At 40.4% G+C, this 13,975-nt stretch overlaps 1 protein-coding gene across 1 annotated transcript; it reads right to left on the bottom strand.

Annotated features, from left to right (window-relative positions):
- Positions 1 to 700: 700 nt before the first annotated feature.
- LOC103156482 (protein FAM193A) lies at positions 701 to 13,726 on the bottom strand. Its single transcript, XM_007578547.2, has 17 exons — positions 13,318 to 13,726; positions 10,989 to 11,063; positions 9,310 to 9,552; positions 8,443 to 8,618; positions 8,185 to 8,352; positions 6,970 to 7,219; positions 6,759 to 6,883; positions 6,477 to 6,624; positions 6,316 to 6,390; positions 6,152 to 6,226; positions 5,955 to 6,067; positions 4,789 to 5,031; positions 4,057 to 4,213; positions 3,739 to 3,885; positions 3,238 to 3,516; positions 2,152 to 2,374; positions 701 to 2,074 (listed from the first exon to the last, which is right to left on the bottom strand). The coding sequence occupies exons 1-17, from the start codon at positions 13,537 to 13,539 to the stop codon at positions 1,692 to 1,694; spliced, it is 3,102 nt and encodes a 1,033-aa protein (XP_007578609.1). The 5' UTR covers positions 13,540 to 13,726; the 3' UTR covers positions 701 to 1,691.
- Positions 13,727 to 13,975: the final 249 nt, after the last annotated feature.

The raw sequence follows: 13,975 nt of genomic DNA, 5'->3' as shown, positions 1-13,975 counted from the left end.
ATACATTCTGACAGTAAGAAAACACAGCAGCTCTGACTTCAGTCTTAAAACCAACACTTTGTTTACTGTGAAGTCATGATCATTTATACTGGAATAATCTGTGCACTGTAGAGTTAAATTAAACTAAAAAACTGTTAAAATGAAAAACTCCATTGGCTAACTATGGAGTGCTAACTAGAAACAACCAATCAGAGCCAGGAGGAGTGTGTTAGCGCTGTCAATCAACATCTCATCTTGTGCCACTCACACAGGGAGGAGGTGGAGGAGATTACTCTTTTCACAGATTGTCTGTCTCGTAACAAACGGTCCTGAAATGGTGACAGTTTTAACAAATATGTAAAAAACATTCTCTATATACTGCAGCTTTAAGGAGGGAAATGTGGTGCTTCAAAGCTGTAGCAGTAGACTACTGGATAATAAATCGTCCCAGAAATTATTACGATAAACAATAATATTGTCATTTTGAGACCATTTTCAACTGACATAATAATAATAATAATAATAATAATAATAATAATAATAAGTGGCATATTAATGCAAGTATATACACTCAAAGATTTAAAAAATATAATTAAACTTCTGAAAAATGTTTAACAATGCAACAGAAAAACATTTGAAATAAAAAATGACAATAATTAAAATGGATTATTAAGACTCTGAAACTAAAATTGGATTTAAAAAAAAATGTTAATTGTTCAGCTTAGACAAGAAAAACAGGCAAAAGTGTCAGGACTGTTAAAGAAAAAAAAAGGAAAAAACCACAAAGTACTTTGTAGTGGGTGTCAAATATTTGCAGGGTTTTTCAAAATGCCAGCTTTTCAGCGACATTGAAAGGGATCATATATAACTATTGTTGTGCAACTAGAATTTATCAAGCTCATTTTAATTTTTTATGTGATTAATTGACTTATTGCTTATTGTGAAAGGTCTACAGGGCAGTCAAGGTTCTCTCCACCTTGACTGCTGTTTTTTTAGGTCATAAGGAGGCAGATCTAAGGAGTCGAAGGATGTGAACATTTCAGCAGAAGCCCCAGGCGGAGCTTTGGCCTGAATCAACTGGAGGAATGCTGCTGAAGAGACAGACCATGGTGCATTCTGGGTGGTGTGGGACATCTGCCCACCACTGCACCGGACAGATGGGTTGAACTGTAGCAGGATGATCTGATGTGGTACCGAGCTGGGAGACAGGGGTCGACCTACCACCTCTAAATCATGTCCGCTTGAAATCTGGGGGAACTCATCTTCACTCCATGCTGCTGTTTACTTTTAAGTTATGAAGCATGGTGGTGAAACCTGAGTCTGCTGCCGTGCAAGTTACACAACAAGTTGTTGCTAGGTAACCACAGAGTGAGTGAGTGAGTCAGTTTATGCCACCAGCCTTGCTTAGCTCGCTGTAAGAGATTAAGAGGCTAAAGCCTTTCCTCTGCCTACATCTCCCACAATGCTGTGTGGTTCTGGATTAGAGTTCCATGAACATTCTATCAGATGTATTAATAATTGATATTGATCACGTGTCTATCACATTACATATTGTTATTGGTTTATTGTCTAACCATATTGCAGGTTTGTGTTGGTATCTGTAACGGCTTCACTGGTTTAAAATGGATTCCACACCTCAATGACATTTACTGCTGCTATGGGTTTATAGTTCATCCATTATCCAGGATAAAAAGCTTTATAACAGTACAAACCTAACCTGTACTCTTCCTTCCTACATTACCTATAGTGTTGGGTCTTTTAGATGCTAGATGGATGGGTGGGTTATTACTTGACTGGACAGTGGTGGCAGTGCAGGACACGGAGGACGTGGCGGCGGACGTGGCCATCACCACCCGGTTGGTCTCCATGAAGGCATCCTGGAAGTTGTAGAGACACTTCTTCTTGGCGCCGGTCTTCTTCGGCTCTTTGGCTTCTGAAGAGGAGCACGACGACGACGACGAAGATGACAACGACGAGGACAGCGACGACGACGAAGACGTGGGCAGGGGTGTGGGCAGCGGGGGATGCTCCCCCGGGAGGCCAATGGATGTTGGCGGGAGGGGCACGTCGGGGAGCGGAGGTCCCAGCATTTCACCTGTGGACCACCAGAGTCAGAGGTGATGACGTGTCGATAGATAAACTTGCAAGAAGCACTGCGGCTGGGCGGCTCACCTGGCAGACATTCGGGCAGCAGCACAGATGGGTTCCAGCTCTTCATCACAGCAGCATCCCACAGATTTTCAAACTTAAGAGAGAGGCACTGTAGTGAGGTATTCCAATCGCCCGCTCCGCCCGTCCCACCAAAGCAGTTCTGGTATACATGGTCCGGTAAGGATGTGCTGAATGCTGGCTGCTTGGCTGCTGAATGGTTGGATGTTGGGTTTGGGGGCAGAGGCTGAAGAAAGAAAATCGTTAGTTAGCAGGAACCTTAAACGTCAGGTTTGGATCGATTCGATATCAATATCCGTATCGGTGCAGATGTCGACAACAATTATAGATCAGTTATTGGTGACAATGTGCCACATCCTTAAGGGCAGATCTATTCAGTCTAAATCTATGCTTTATTATTTATTTTAAATTAAATGTAGAACTCCTAACTGTATTTTCTGAACCATTTGAAATCATGTTTATTTTTACATGTTTCCCTCTAGTTTATTCTTTCACATGTTTGATCAAAGTAGTCAACCTACTGTTTGTGTCAGTTTCAGTTTCTTTATCATTTATTTTACATTGGCTGTTGTACTCCAAATAGCACTAACTTCAATTAAAGTTGTGTTATCTTTACGTGTTGGACCAAGTTTGTGAAACTGTTGGTGTTAAATGAGCTGTACTGGCGCAGAGTTATCAAATGTATTTTTAATTCAGTACATTTATGTCTATTTAAAAAATATATGTATACGTATTTTAGGTCAATTCAGCTGTTATTTTGTATCAGATCGGAATAGATGGATACTACAATTCAGATATCTGAATCTCTAGAGAAAAAAAAGTGGGTCAGTGCATCCTGACTGACTAGCATGGCTCTCACATGCTTTGGGCTTAGATCAGATTCAGGCTGTCCCCTTGTGGCAGAGGACGAAGCTACACTGACAAAAAGTGAAACCGAAACATAATGAAGCTCAATGTTGTTCCTGGAACCTTAAAGAAATCCCCAGAGATAAGGAAACAAATTAAATTCCCCTTCAAGTCACTCATTGCCAAAATTAACCAAACATAATCAAGAAGAAAACGTAAGCTGAAAGAACGACACCTTCTCACCTTGTTGTGTGTGAGAGGTGGGCTGGGTGGGTAGAGTGTCGGGTGGAGAAGGGGCCGGGAAAAATTCTGCAGGGGCAGGTGCCCGTGGATATGCGGGTACAAGTGGAGGGCAGGGTGAGCAGGGGGCGCCTTGGTGTCTGGAAAGAACTGGTGTCCGACAGTGGGAGGAGGCACGGTGTGGATCCGGCTGGGGGGCAGGCAGGCAGCGGGGCCCGGGGTCGAGGGGTTTGGGTCCTGGTTGCACACGTGGCACTCGCAGGCATGCTGGACCTGTTCTACCTAAACATGGTATTCAATATTGACAAATAACATTTACATCTGCAAAGTATTTTCCTTGTTTTGTTGCATAATCAAAATATATCAGACAATTTTCTGGGATTTTGCAAAACTGATGTTTGTTAGACAGATAATCCTCCTAAAAAGTGTTTTCTGCAAATGACACATAATAACCTTGATTACAACAGGACCATTCAAAGGAAAGCTCCTAAAGTGTTGCGATACCTGCTGATGGCTGTAAGAGGGTGGCGGACTGGCCGTTTTTCCCAGGGAAAGTACTTCCTGCTTCCCCGGGGGCTCCCCACCAGCCTGAATATTAGCTTCCTCCTCATCGCCCTCTGATGAGCTGCTGCTGCTGGTAATCTGAGGAGACTGAGGAAATTGTAGAACAAACTAAATTAGGAAAAGTAGTCGACGGGAAAGCAGTGGAGTTCCCTAACTACCAGTAAGCCATTATCAAATGAGAGTGGCTTTTCATCATCCAGAAACACAGTGGGGAAGTTCACTGCTGATCTCGGGTACTTTTGCTGAGCAGAAACTCACCCCTGGCTTCAGTGCTGCGTTGACGGCGTCCCCGTTGATGTTACGGTGAAGTCCGTTGACAGCGGCCGACACCACGCTGCTGTCCTCATAGCTGTTCATGGGGTAGATGTTCCTGAACTTACTGGACACTGGAGGCACTTCATCATCATCACTAATACTACGGAGAGAGAAGAGAAGAAATCAGGCTGAGGTTTAATTGTGTTTAAATATAAATACATAGATAATACTGAATACTCCCTAATAGTGCTACACTTTATGAACACAAAGTATGAACTATTTTATCAGAGTTACAATAATTCCCATTTCGAAATGACAAACGAAGAAATTTGATTTGATTTTGTAGTTGTGTTGGGTAAGGTGATAAATGGATTTTATTGATTAATCAAATTTGGTGTTAATGAAGATTTCATTTTTGGAAAATCTGGATTTTTTTTTTCTGCCAATTCACTACATAAGTTTCCATAGCTTCTATTGATGTCAGCCCTGCCTGGGCCAACCAACTTGTTTCACTGCTTTGTATTTAGTTGGACTCTGACTTTGGGTCAATACCTGCTAAAGACCCCTGTGGCGGTTGAAGATAAATACACGGAAAAGCCACACTGGGCTATAATCCACATGGTCCAAAAAGTGGGGAAAAAAGTAGCAGCTTATAGTCTGAAAAATACGTTAAATTCCATACTTTTGACAGCTGTGTGGCAGCAGTGTTATCAGAAGTGTAACTGGCTTGCTTACAAGGTGCTGACATCTCCTTCAGGTAAGATGAGCCTCGGATGCTGCTGAACTGTAATGGGAGAGCTGGAGTTTGAGCCAGAGGCTGAACTGCCCGAAGATAGGCTGGGGGGGTGCACCTCTGACAGGTAGTCCCGATGTGGCTCCCCCTGTAGGGGCAGCTTGATGTGGAGGTCCTCGGCGATAGATGAGTCCATGATTCCACACGTTAGGATGTGGGAGAGGCTGCAGTCATCACATGTGCACCTGTTGGAGAAGCAGCGGCGTTGCTTTTGGCTAACTAAGACTTCAAAAAAACTCCATTGCACATAAAGATAAAGGCATGTCAACAGCATTTCTCACAAGTTAGGAGAAATGTGTGAGATTCTGACACTTCACAAAACAGAGTTTGACTCTCTGATGAAACTCAAGCTTTTTCTTATTAATGCCAAGCAAAGAAAAACAAATGGCATGAGGGAGGAGTTCTAAAGGATATAAAGGAAGGCAATATGGACTTAGAACTTTATTGTGATATGTTGTGGTACTTGTGTGATAACAATATAAATGATAATACAAAGTATTACTTATTTTCTTGGGTAACTATGGTTACTATATGATATAGCATTCATAGCATCAACACAAATATTGTTCTTGAAAAATATTCCCATTTGAAATAGGCTTCTTCAGGATGGCACTTAAAGTGTGATCACATTTTAAAATGTACTGATATTTATTGATGCTCTTGTAGAAAATAGCAGAAATATCATTTCCGATAATACTATGAGGTTTTTTTTTTATTTACCATCAATGACAAATTGTGAGAACAATAAATAAAAATTCTTATGAAAAGATTTTTTTTATGATGAATGAGATATTTTGACCTATATTGCCTAATACTCCTGTAGTAGCCTAATAATGCTACTACAGTTTTATTGTTCAATATATATCAATATCAGTTTGAATAGCTCAAAATTTTGCTTCTTATTATTTATTACTGCAGAACCAACTCTGTGAATTGTAGTTGCTGGACTCCATCCAACAGGATGGACAGATTCTTCAAAAAAGCTATTAAATCTGTTTCCAGACTTTACAAACCAGAGTTGGAAAATGGTCAAAAAATGTAGAAATGAAGATGGATTCAGGTATTTTGACCTATATTGTACAGCAGACAGTAGATGATGGAAACCTACCGTCTTCTATAGTTACAGTTTGGACAATCTGGAATACTAAGACGAGATGAGAGCATCCTCATAGTGTCTGTGAAGTTGTTTTCTCCAGTGGAGGGCTTTTTAATGTTGGGTTGCTAAAATGACAAAAATTATATATATAATCGCACTAAAACATAGGTTTACCTCCAACATGACAGGCTCAAACATAAATAACCTACCTGTTCTTCAATGAACCTCCTCTGCTTGAAGAACTCCCAGTCCTCCTTTAGCATTCGCTGCTTTGTCTTTAAAGTCTTGATGGTATCAGAAATGAAATCAACAACAGTAGTTAAGGATTAATAAAGATGGACAAAAAAATCTTATCAGTGAATTTTAAACTTACATTTTTGCTAATCAAGGACTTGTGTGGCTCTGTTTTTTGGTTGGTCAGACTCTGGCCTTCCACCTTAAAAAGTAACTATAAACAAAAGACACAAACACTCAGAATCCTCCTTCGCTACAGTCGTAGAAGCCCATCTTGTGGTTGATCTGTTGGGTGACTACCTGCTCATCGACATAATCATCAATTCTCTTCTCACACTCCTGCCACTCAGCAGCCACAGAAGCCAACTCCTGCTGCAGCTCCTGGTATCTTTCCAGCAGCGTCCGATACGTGTCTTCATTATACGAATCATGAGAGGCTGTACCATGTCTGGAAAAAACAAAGTTTGACTTAAAACAGCACTTAGTAACATATCAAAGATGTTGCATATTTGAACAGAAACTGGTCATTGTCATTATAGTCAGAGTCACTGTGTGTATTTTCAGACAGAAACAGTATCTCACTTCAGCTGTGCAATAAGTGCTGGTAAACTGTTTTGCAGGATCGGTTCAGAGAAAACCAGGTTCTCAAAAAGGTGCTTGTTGTGCAGCTCCCACGTCACCTGAAACTTCTGCAGGTGCTCATTCTCCTGGAACCAAAGGGAGAGGAACGAAGTGTGAGGAGGGAGAGGAGCCGCCAGCAGCCGGCACTGTGAGCAGGCCGAGGAAAACTAACCAGAGTGAGGAGGAAGCTGCTGATGGTGCGTGCAGCCTGACACAGGGCGTTGTACTCCTCCAGCAGCAGAGAGAGGAACTGGTGGGCCTGAGGAGGACCCTGAGCTGCGGCCACAGCGCCCCCTGGAGGCCCTGCAGGCTTGGAGCCTCCAGAGAGGTGCTTCAGAAGACGCACCTTCATTTCTAAGACGTATTCTCGGGCCTGCTGCTCCAACCGCTGGTAGAGCTGATATGGATCTTTCACACAGAGCCTGCAGCAGCAGAACATTAAAAATGCTTAGAAATTAATACCATGTTGGATTTGTTTTTTATTCTAACTCTTCCTAAAATGTGATAAAATAAAAAATGAATAAAGTTACACCCAAAATTATTTGTAACTCTGGCAGATATAAATTTAAAGTAATTTGATCAAGAGGTAGAAATGTTTAGTTTGAGATGTTTAGAGGATCTTTATATCTTAAAATGTTTGCGCTTTTAATTCAGATGTTATTTTATTTCATTTATTTTGAAATACTTCAGCTCATAGGAACTCTTTCAACAATTTCTAGTCATTCAGACCCAAATAAAGAATTTAATGTTTGGCAGATAGATGATTATTCTTTTCCAAGTATATATCGCCTTTGTCAGCGATTTTAAAGAGTAGTAAACCTGTAAATCTATGATGTTTAAAAAATATGATGGGGTCAAAAACTTGGATGCACAAAAGAAATAAAGTTAGACGCACCAGTGCTTCGAGAGTAGAGATTTTAATCTGCTTAATTTTTTTTTAAATTATATTTTCAATAATTCTTTGATTCTTTTTCTTTTTTAATTAAGAAAAAGTCAGGCGGCTAAGCTACAGAATTTTATGCACAAACCTTCTGCTGTTTAAATATAAAGTGATGGAGTTTGATACAGTATGGAACCTTATCAAATTGTTTTAAATAAATTTTGTATTTGTTTATACTGACTTTTTCTCTCATCAGTCACATCATTTAAACAGACTAACGACTGTTTGGATAGAAAAATTGGTTTCTGAATTAAAAACGGTTTTCTGACTGAAAATCGTTTCTGATTCAAATCATGACTAAAAAACGGAGTTGAATGGAATCATTAGGCACCGAATCTCTAGTCTAGAACCCTGTAATACATTGAAAAGCTTCCACTGTTCAACAAAGGCTTTTACAACTCGAGAGAGACCTCTAGTGGACAAACACAGACACTGTTCTTATGCTACCTGTCCACCAGCTCCTTCATGCCTTCCTTATCCCTCTCCAGGGGCTGGTCCTGGTCGTCTGCTAGTGGGGTTCCCGTCTGCCGGTAGATGCAGCGCACCAGGTAGCGAACCTCCGACCAGTGGTTCTGCAGCTGCTGCGACTCCCGCTCCGACTCAGCAGAGATCTCCCTGTCATTTGAACAGGCTCAGGTAAAGACCCATGACCGGGCTTGCTGTATGGAGAACTCGTTGGCCTCGGCCCGCTCGGTGTGAACGTACCGTCTCTCGTTGCAGGTTTCACAGCTGCACACGGTGTCAGGAGGCATTGGAGCAGCGAGGTCCGGCGCAGGGAGCATGGGTAGTGTAGGCGCAGCAGTACTGAGCCTGTCTGCTGTAGCTGCAGTCTGAGCCAGGGTTCCATTACTCACAGGCATGTGCAGCAGAAAGTCCTGACTCTGTTGGACACAAGTTCACATCACAAGAAGCTGTAAAATGTACATTTTTTTTGTAGCTTTGTTAGGAAGAATTGCATTTAAATCCATTGTTTAAGAGAAGCTAAATCCATATTAGTTTTTATTTTCCATAGCAAACAGTCCTCTAACCCTGACTAAAGGGCAGATTCAATGTTGATCATCATTGCTGTTGATCATTCTAGATTTTTTTACAGCAGCAGCTGCAAATGAGGACAGCTGCATCATTTTTCCTGTTCTGCCTGAGAACCAGACCTAAGAATGTTTAACAACAGCTGTGCAAGTCAAGCTGAACATAAACCAGCGTGCAGGAGTATTTTCTCCTTACACATTTCTCCTAATTTTGTAGTTTGGGATCTCCTGGACTAAGTCAGACAGAGAGAGATTAATTTATTTTTCATCTATTCTTTAATTTCTTTAGACTGAGGCATGTTGTGTTGCTCTTCAACCAACCATGGATTCTAATAACTTTTCAAATAGGGCTGGTTTGGTTTCGTTTACTTTTTCTCTTCACTAAATGAAATTATTTTAAAAATAAGTTTGTATTTACTCAAGTCTTTGTCATAAAAAAAATTATTTGATGATTTGAAGGAATATAAGGGAGAGAAACACTTATATAACCATGTGGATTACTTTTGAAGACTTAACAATTCGGCTGTCCTTAAAGTGTACTCACCCCTAACGACTGCTCCAGAGTCGTACGTCTGTCTTCCTTCTCCACCGTGCGTCTGCAGTCGGAGCAGACCCACAGAGGGAGCTGGAGGGCACTGGAGGCGTTGGTTGGCTGCGCCATGCCGTTCTGACCAGCAATGCCGGCCTCCGAAGGCACAACGCTGTCCTTACGCTCACATCGGCACAGGAGGCAGCGATCTCCAGCCGTATACGGCGCCCGCTGGTTAAGGCCGAATGTGAACGGCGTCTGAAGGGGAGAAGAGACAAAAACAGGTGAAAAGAAAACTACAGACTCATTTTGAATAAACGACTATTTGGTCAGCTTATTATGAACAGGTATGGGTCGAAGACCATTTTGGTCATTTCTTAATTTCTTTTTACACAACCACCAAACAAAAAAAAAGGTTGCCATAAACACATGGTAGACTGCCTTCCAGCATAACTTCATCCATGTCCTGACCAGATATCCTCTGTAACATACTTTATTTTATTGCATTTTGGGTGCAAAAATAAAACATGAAAAAAAAAGAAAACACTATTTATCAAAAGGAAAAAGAAAAAATGCTCAATGAAAAGTTTATGAAATTTATAAGTGGACAGGTAGGAAATATGAACTAAACGGTACAATGAAGCATACCAATATTACAAACATATAAAACATTATTTTGTAATTGATATATATTTTTAGTTGGTCAGCAGCAACTCTTACCACTGGCTTCACCAGTGTCTCATCCTTACAGCTCAAAATCACACAAGTGTGGCCAAACGGGTCAAGTTAAAATTTAATCCGATCATATACAAACATGTCATACTGTATGTAGAGGTGGGCGGTATTTTGTGGTACTGTAGTAATAATGACAAAAGTGACAATATGAACTATTTATTTCTTGATTTTTAGGCCTTACATCAATCATATCCTCACAAACACACACTGTTCTTTTTAGACATTTTCATCTGTATAACGCTTTTTTTTGAGACCCGTGTCATATAGAAGTGTGATTTACCTCACACAGCTGTATCTAATGCCTTAATGTTGACCTCTGTTGCTTTAAGAACCTCCTTCCCTTTACGACACTCAGTCTTCAGTACGTCATCACAACAATGCTTCTTCATGATGCTATTTATGACTGATCTTAGGGGCATTGTACTGAGAAGTAGTTTGTATGATAAATTCAGCAGACCAGCAGTTCCACCAGGTGTTTGCTAATTGCTGCCACTAGTCTGAAGGAGCTGTGTGGCGGAAGCAAAGGTCCTGTGGGGAGGGAGCTCGGTTGGACTGCAGTTCCAAGGTGGAGCTTTGGGTAAACAAGTGTTCAGGCACCTCTGAACGGTTCCAACAGGAGACTCAATAATTCTCTAAACACAGATGAATGAGTCACAGCAACACTCCAGGTATGTTTTTGATGATGGAGTGACACAACATAACATAGAGCTAAAAGAGCTGATTTTGCATTATTCTCCCCCCACCTCTTCCTTTACACTGTGAATGATTTTCATAACAACGTTGGTCCAGCAGAGATTTCCTCTAATCCTTATTAAGAGCAGGTGTGCAGCACATAGAGATGAATAACGCAGCACTTGAGCAAACAGATATGCAGTTAATCACAGTAATCACTGCAAGTTGCTTCACATCATTTGATTAGTAACAGCGGTATATTTACTTATTAAGTGATGCAATTTTACCTGAAGAACTCCGGAGAACTCTGCGTTCACCGGTCCTTCTGCAAACTGAGGAGTAACGCTGCTGTTCACTTTGACCTAAAGTTAAACAAGCAGACATCATTTACAGCCTAGCACTTTCTAATAACATTCAGGAAATCGTGTACAAGCAGAGAAGATTAGATTGATTTGGTTGTTGGCACTGATCGTTTGACTTTAGCTCTGTTGTTGTTTAGCCATGTTAGGCTATATATTGTTGCAATTATATTGCAACAATATAATTACTGTATGCTAAAATTACTATGAGATTTCAGACTCCTCTACAAAATATTACCCAAATTTCCATAAAAATATACATGTATTTACAAACTGAAACAGAGAACATCCAGCTGTATGGTTTAGGCTTTTTTACAAATATTCCTTGTAGCTGATTAATAATCACCTACCAAATCACCAGATTAACTCATCAATATAAATCAAGTCCCGTTCGCTGACATTTGAATCAAGAAATCAGATTTAACTAAGAATTACAGAACAAAACACTGTTACATTTGGATATCATAATCAAAAATGCAACATCATGATAAAAAACACAAAGAGAAATGCTCATTTTTATTTTCAGTTTTGTTGTTTTTGGGGTTTTTTTTTAAATAGCACTTGACAAATGTGGAGAGCTAAAGTGCTTCTTTAAGCTGAACACACCATGTTTTCACCTGGCTCTACTCCAACTTAGGCTGCTGATGAGCTTCAAGCCACCTTTCAGCTCATCAATGTAAGGCTTCAAATTGGTTCTACAAGTTGATAACACTGCAACAACATTTTTCTTCCACAAATCATCCCCATTTCTTACATAATGTTGGTATTTAAACCTCTGGGCAGACCTTATCAAGAGAGTACCATCCAATAACTCTGAATAAAAGCTTTTCTTTCATTTGCATATTGAGCTTTTAGTAAAAATGCCAAAGGCTGGCCTTTAGCTAATAAGACTGGCCTTATTCGCAGAATAAGGCCAGTCTTAATTCTGAAGTCTGGAAAAAATATGTTGTTTTTAAAAATAGGAAATTGTATTTTATATATATATATATATATATATATATATATATATATATATATATATATATGCATGAACTCTTGCATGGTACTGGCTTCATTCTCAGAGAAATCATTTCAGCATCCAGTAATATTGTGAACATATTATCAACATGTTTAAATAAAACCATGACGATACTGATAAATGTAATAAATTTGTGCTGAATAACCATGGAACTAATGTTCCTATATCTCCAATATGTTTTAATATTTTTTAAATATTAAAACATATTGGTCATAGCCTCTACCTGTGTGGAAGAGCTGTCAGCTCTTTTTAAGTCTTCTGTGACTACAGCTGCCATTGTAAAGGGTGGATTTTGCACCTACATGATGTTGACTCAGACTTGTTTTATTCTGTTTATCCATTTTAATGTTAATGTCCATCCTCCAGTCTGAAACGTTGTGACATCTTGGTGAGACATTCTTTGAAAAGACATTAATCTTGAGTGACTTCCCTTTCAAATAAAGGTTAAATTGATTAAATAAACAAAACTCTGGTTACATTTATGACTTGTAGAACTACTCAAGCTAACAAAGTAACTTTTGAGCTGGCATCTATAAATTGGTCTGTTGCACAGCTCTTAGAAAACAGTGAGTCACATAAGGTTTCTTATTGTTTACCTGCGGTACACGACTCGTCTGCGCTTATTTAGAAATCTAGGGCTGAATAAGTAGTTATTCTGTTTCCTTAGGCACCAAGCCGAGTTTAAAGACAGACCTTTATACATGACATAAAGCTGTAAAACAAATCGAAAGCTGAAGGGAACCTGAGTTTTTAGTTATGTTAGCATTAGCTAGCATACATGGCTAGCCGAAACCCAGCACACAGTAAGTCACCTGCGTTGAACCTAAAGATACTCCCTAATAATCTTAGCTAATCTCTACCAGCGCGGACTGTATTGGCTCAAATGAAGGTATTCTGACGTCCAGGTTGTTGTCGTTGCAGCCAGGATCTCTTAACTTTAGCTAGGGTAAGAAGTCAGTTTTCGGCCAACAAAGTTAGCATAATGTTTACGGGGATATGTCATAAGAAAATAAAACATGTGAAGATGTTAGACATCAAGGTTTAGAAATGATTACTGTTTGCCCAAACATAACGGGCATATTAACATGTAATTAAGCCAATTAATTACTAGCTACTCTGCATTTGTTACTTAGCTGGCAGCCTTCCTAAGGATCGGTTCTGGGCCCAAATCAGATGTGTCGTTGATAACACTGTTAGCTACTCACTGCCGTTTTGACATTTATGGAGATACATTCTTACCTCTCCGTTCATGCCCGCGCTGGACCCGATATTCCCGTTGCCTGTACTCGCAGATGTGAGGAAGCTGACGACTGAGGCAGGTGTTGCTGTTCCCGCACAGCCTAGGGCCGGTGGAGCCCCGGCCTTGCCACTGCTGCTGTTGCAGACAGCACTGCAGCTACTGCCACCGCCCCGCTTGTTCTTCCTGCGTTTAGCCCCCCGTTTAGCATCGGTTGGACTCATTTTCTTCAACAGAAGAGGCAAGACAAGTTGCCGTCCGGACTTGGCAGCGTCTCGAGCGGAATGTCTGGAAAAATCACACGGTTATAAAGTCGGGAAAGCGATTAGGAGAGTCCCAAAACGACAGAAACCGAGTCCCAACAAAGTGCAAGCCGACTGCATAGATTCCAATATGGCCTCTAGCCGGATTGCTTCAACCAGACACAGCTTGCGTCAAGACGCAACGTGCGTGACCCACCCAAACAGTTGTGGGAAATTGAGTTCATATTTACGAGAAGGAAATCTGATATGAAAACTCCACCAGAAAAACAAAACAGCTTAAAGTTTCTCATGTTTTATGTATAATTGAGGGACTATTTTTATTTTAGAAAAAAAATGTTTACAGCCCAAACTCAACATATTTTAAGTTTTCTAAACAAACTGCAAACAAAAAGCAGTA

The sequence above is a fragment of the Poecilia formosa genome, unplaced genomic scaffold, assembly GCF_000485575.1.
Source record: "Poecilia formosa unplaced genomic scaffold, Poecilia_formosa-5.1.2 Scaffold483, whole genome shotgun sequence".
In the NCBI taxonomy this organism is placed as follows: domain Eukaryota; kingdom Metazoa; phylum Chordata; class Actinopteri; order Cyprinodontiformes; family Poeciliidae; genus Poecilia; species Poecilia formosa.
This window is presented reverse-complemented; position numbering and strand designations above follow the sequence as displayed.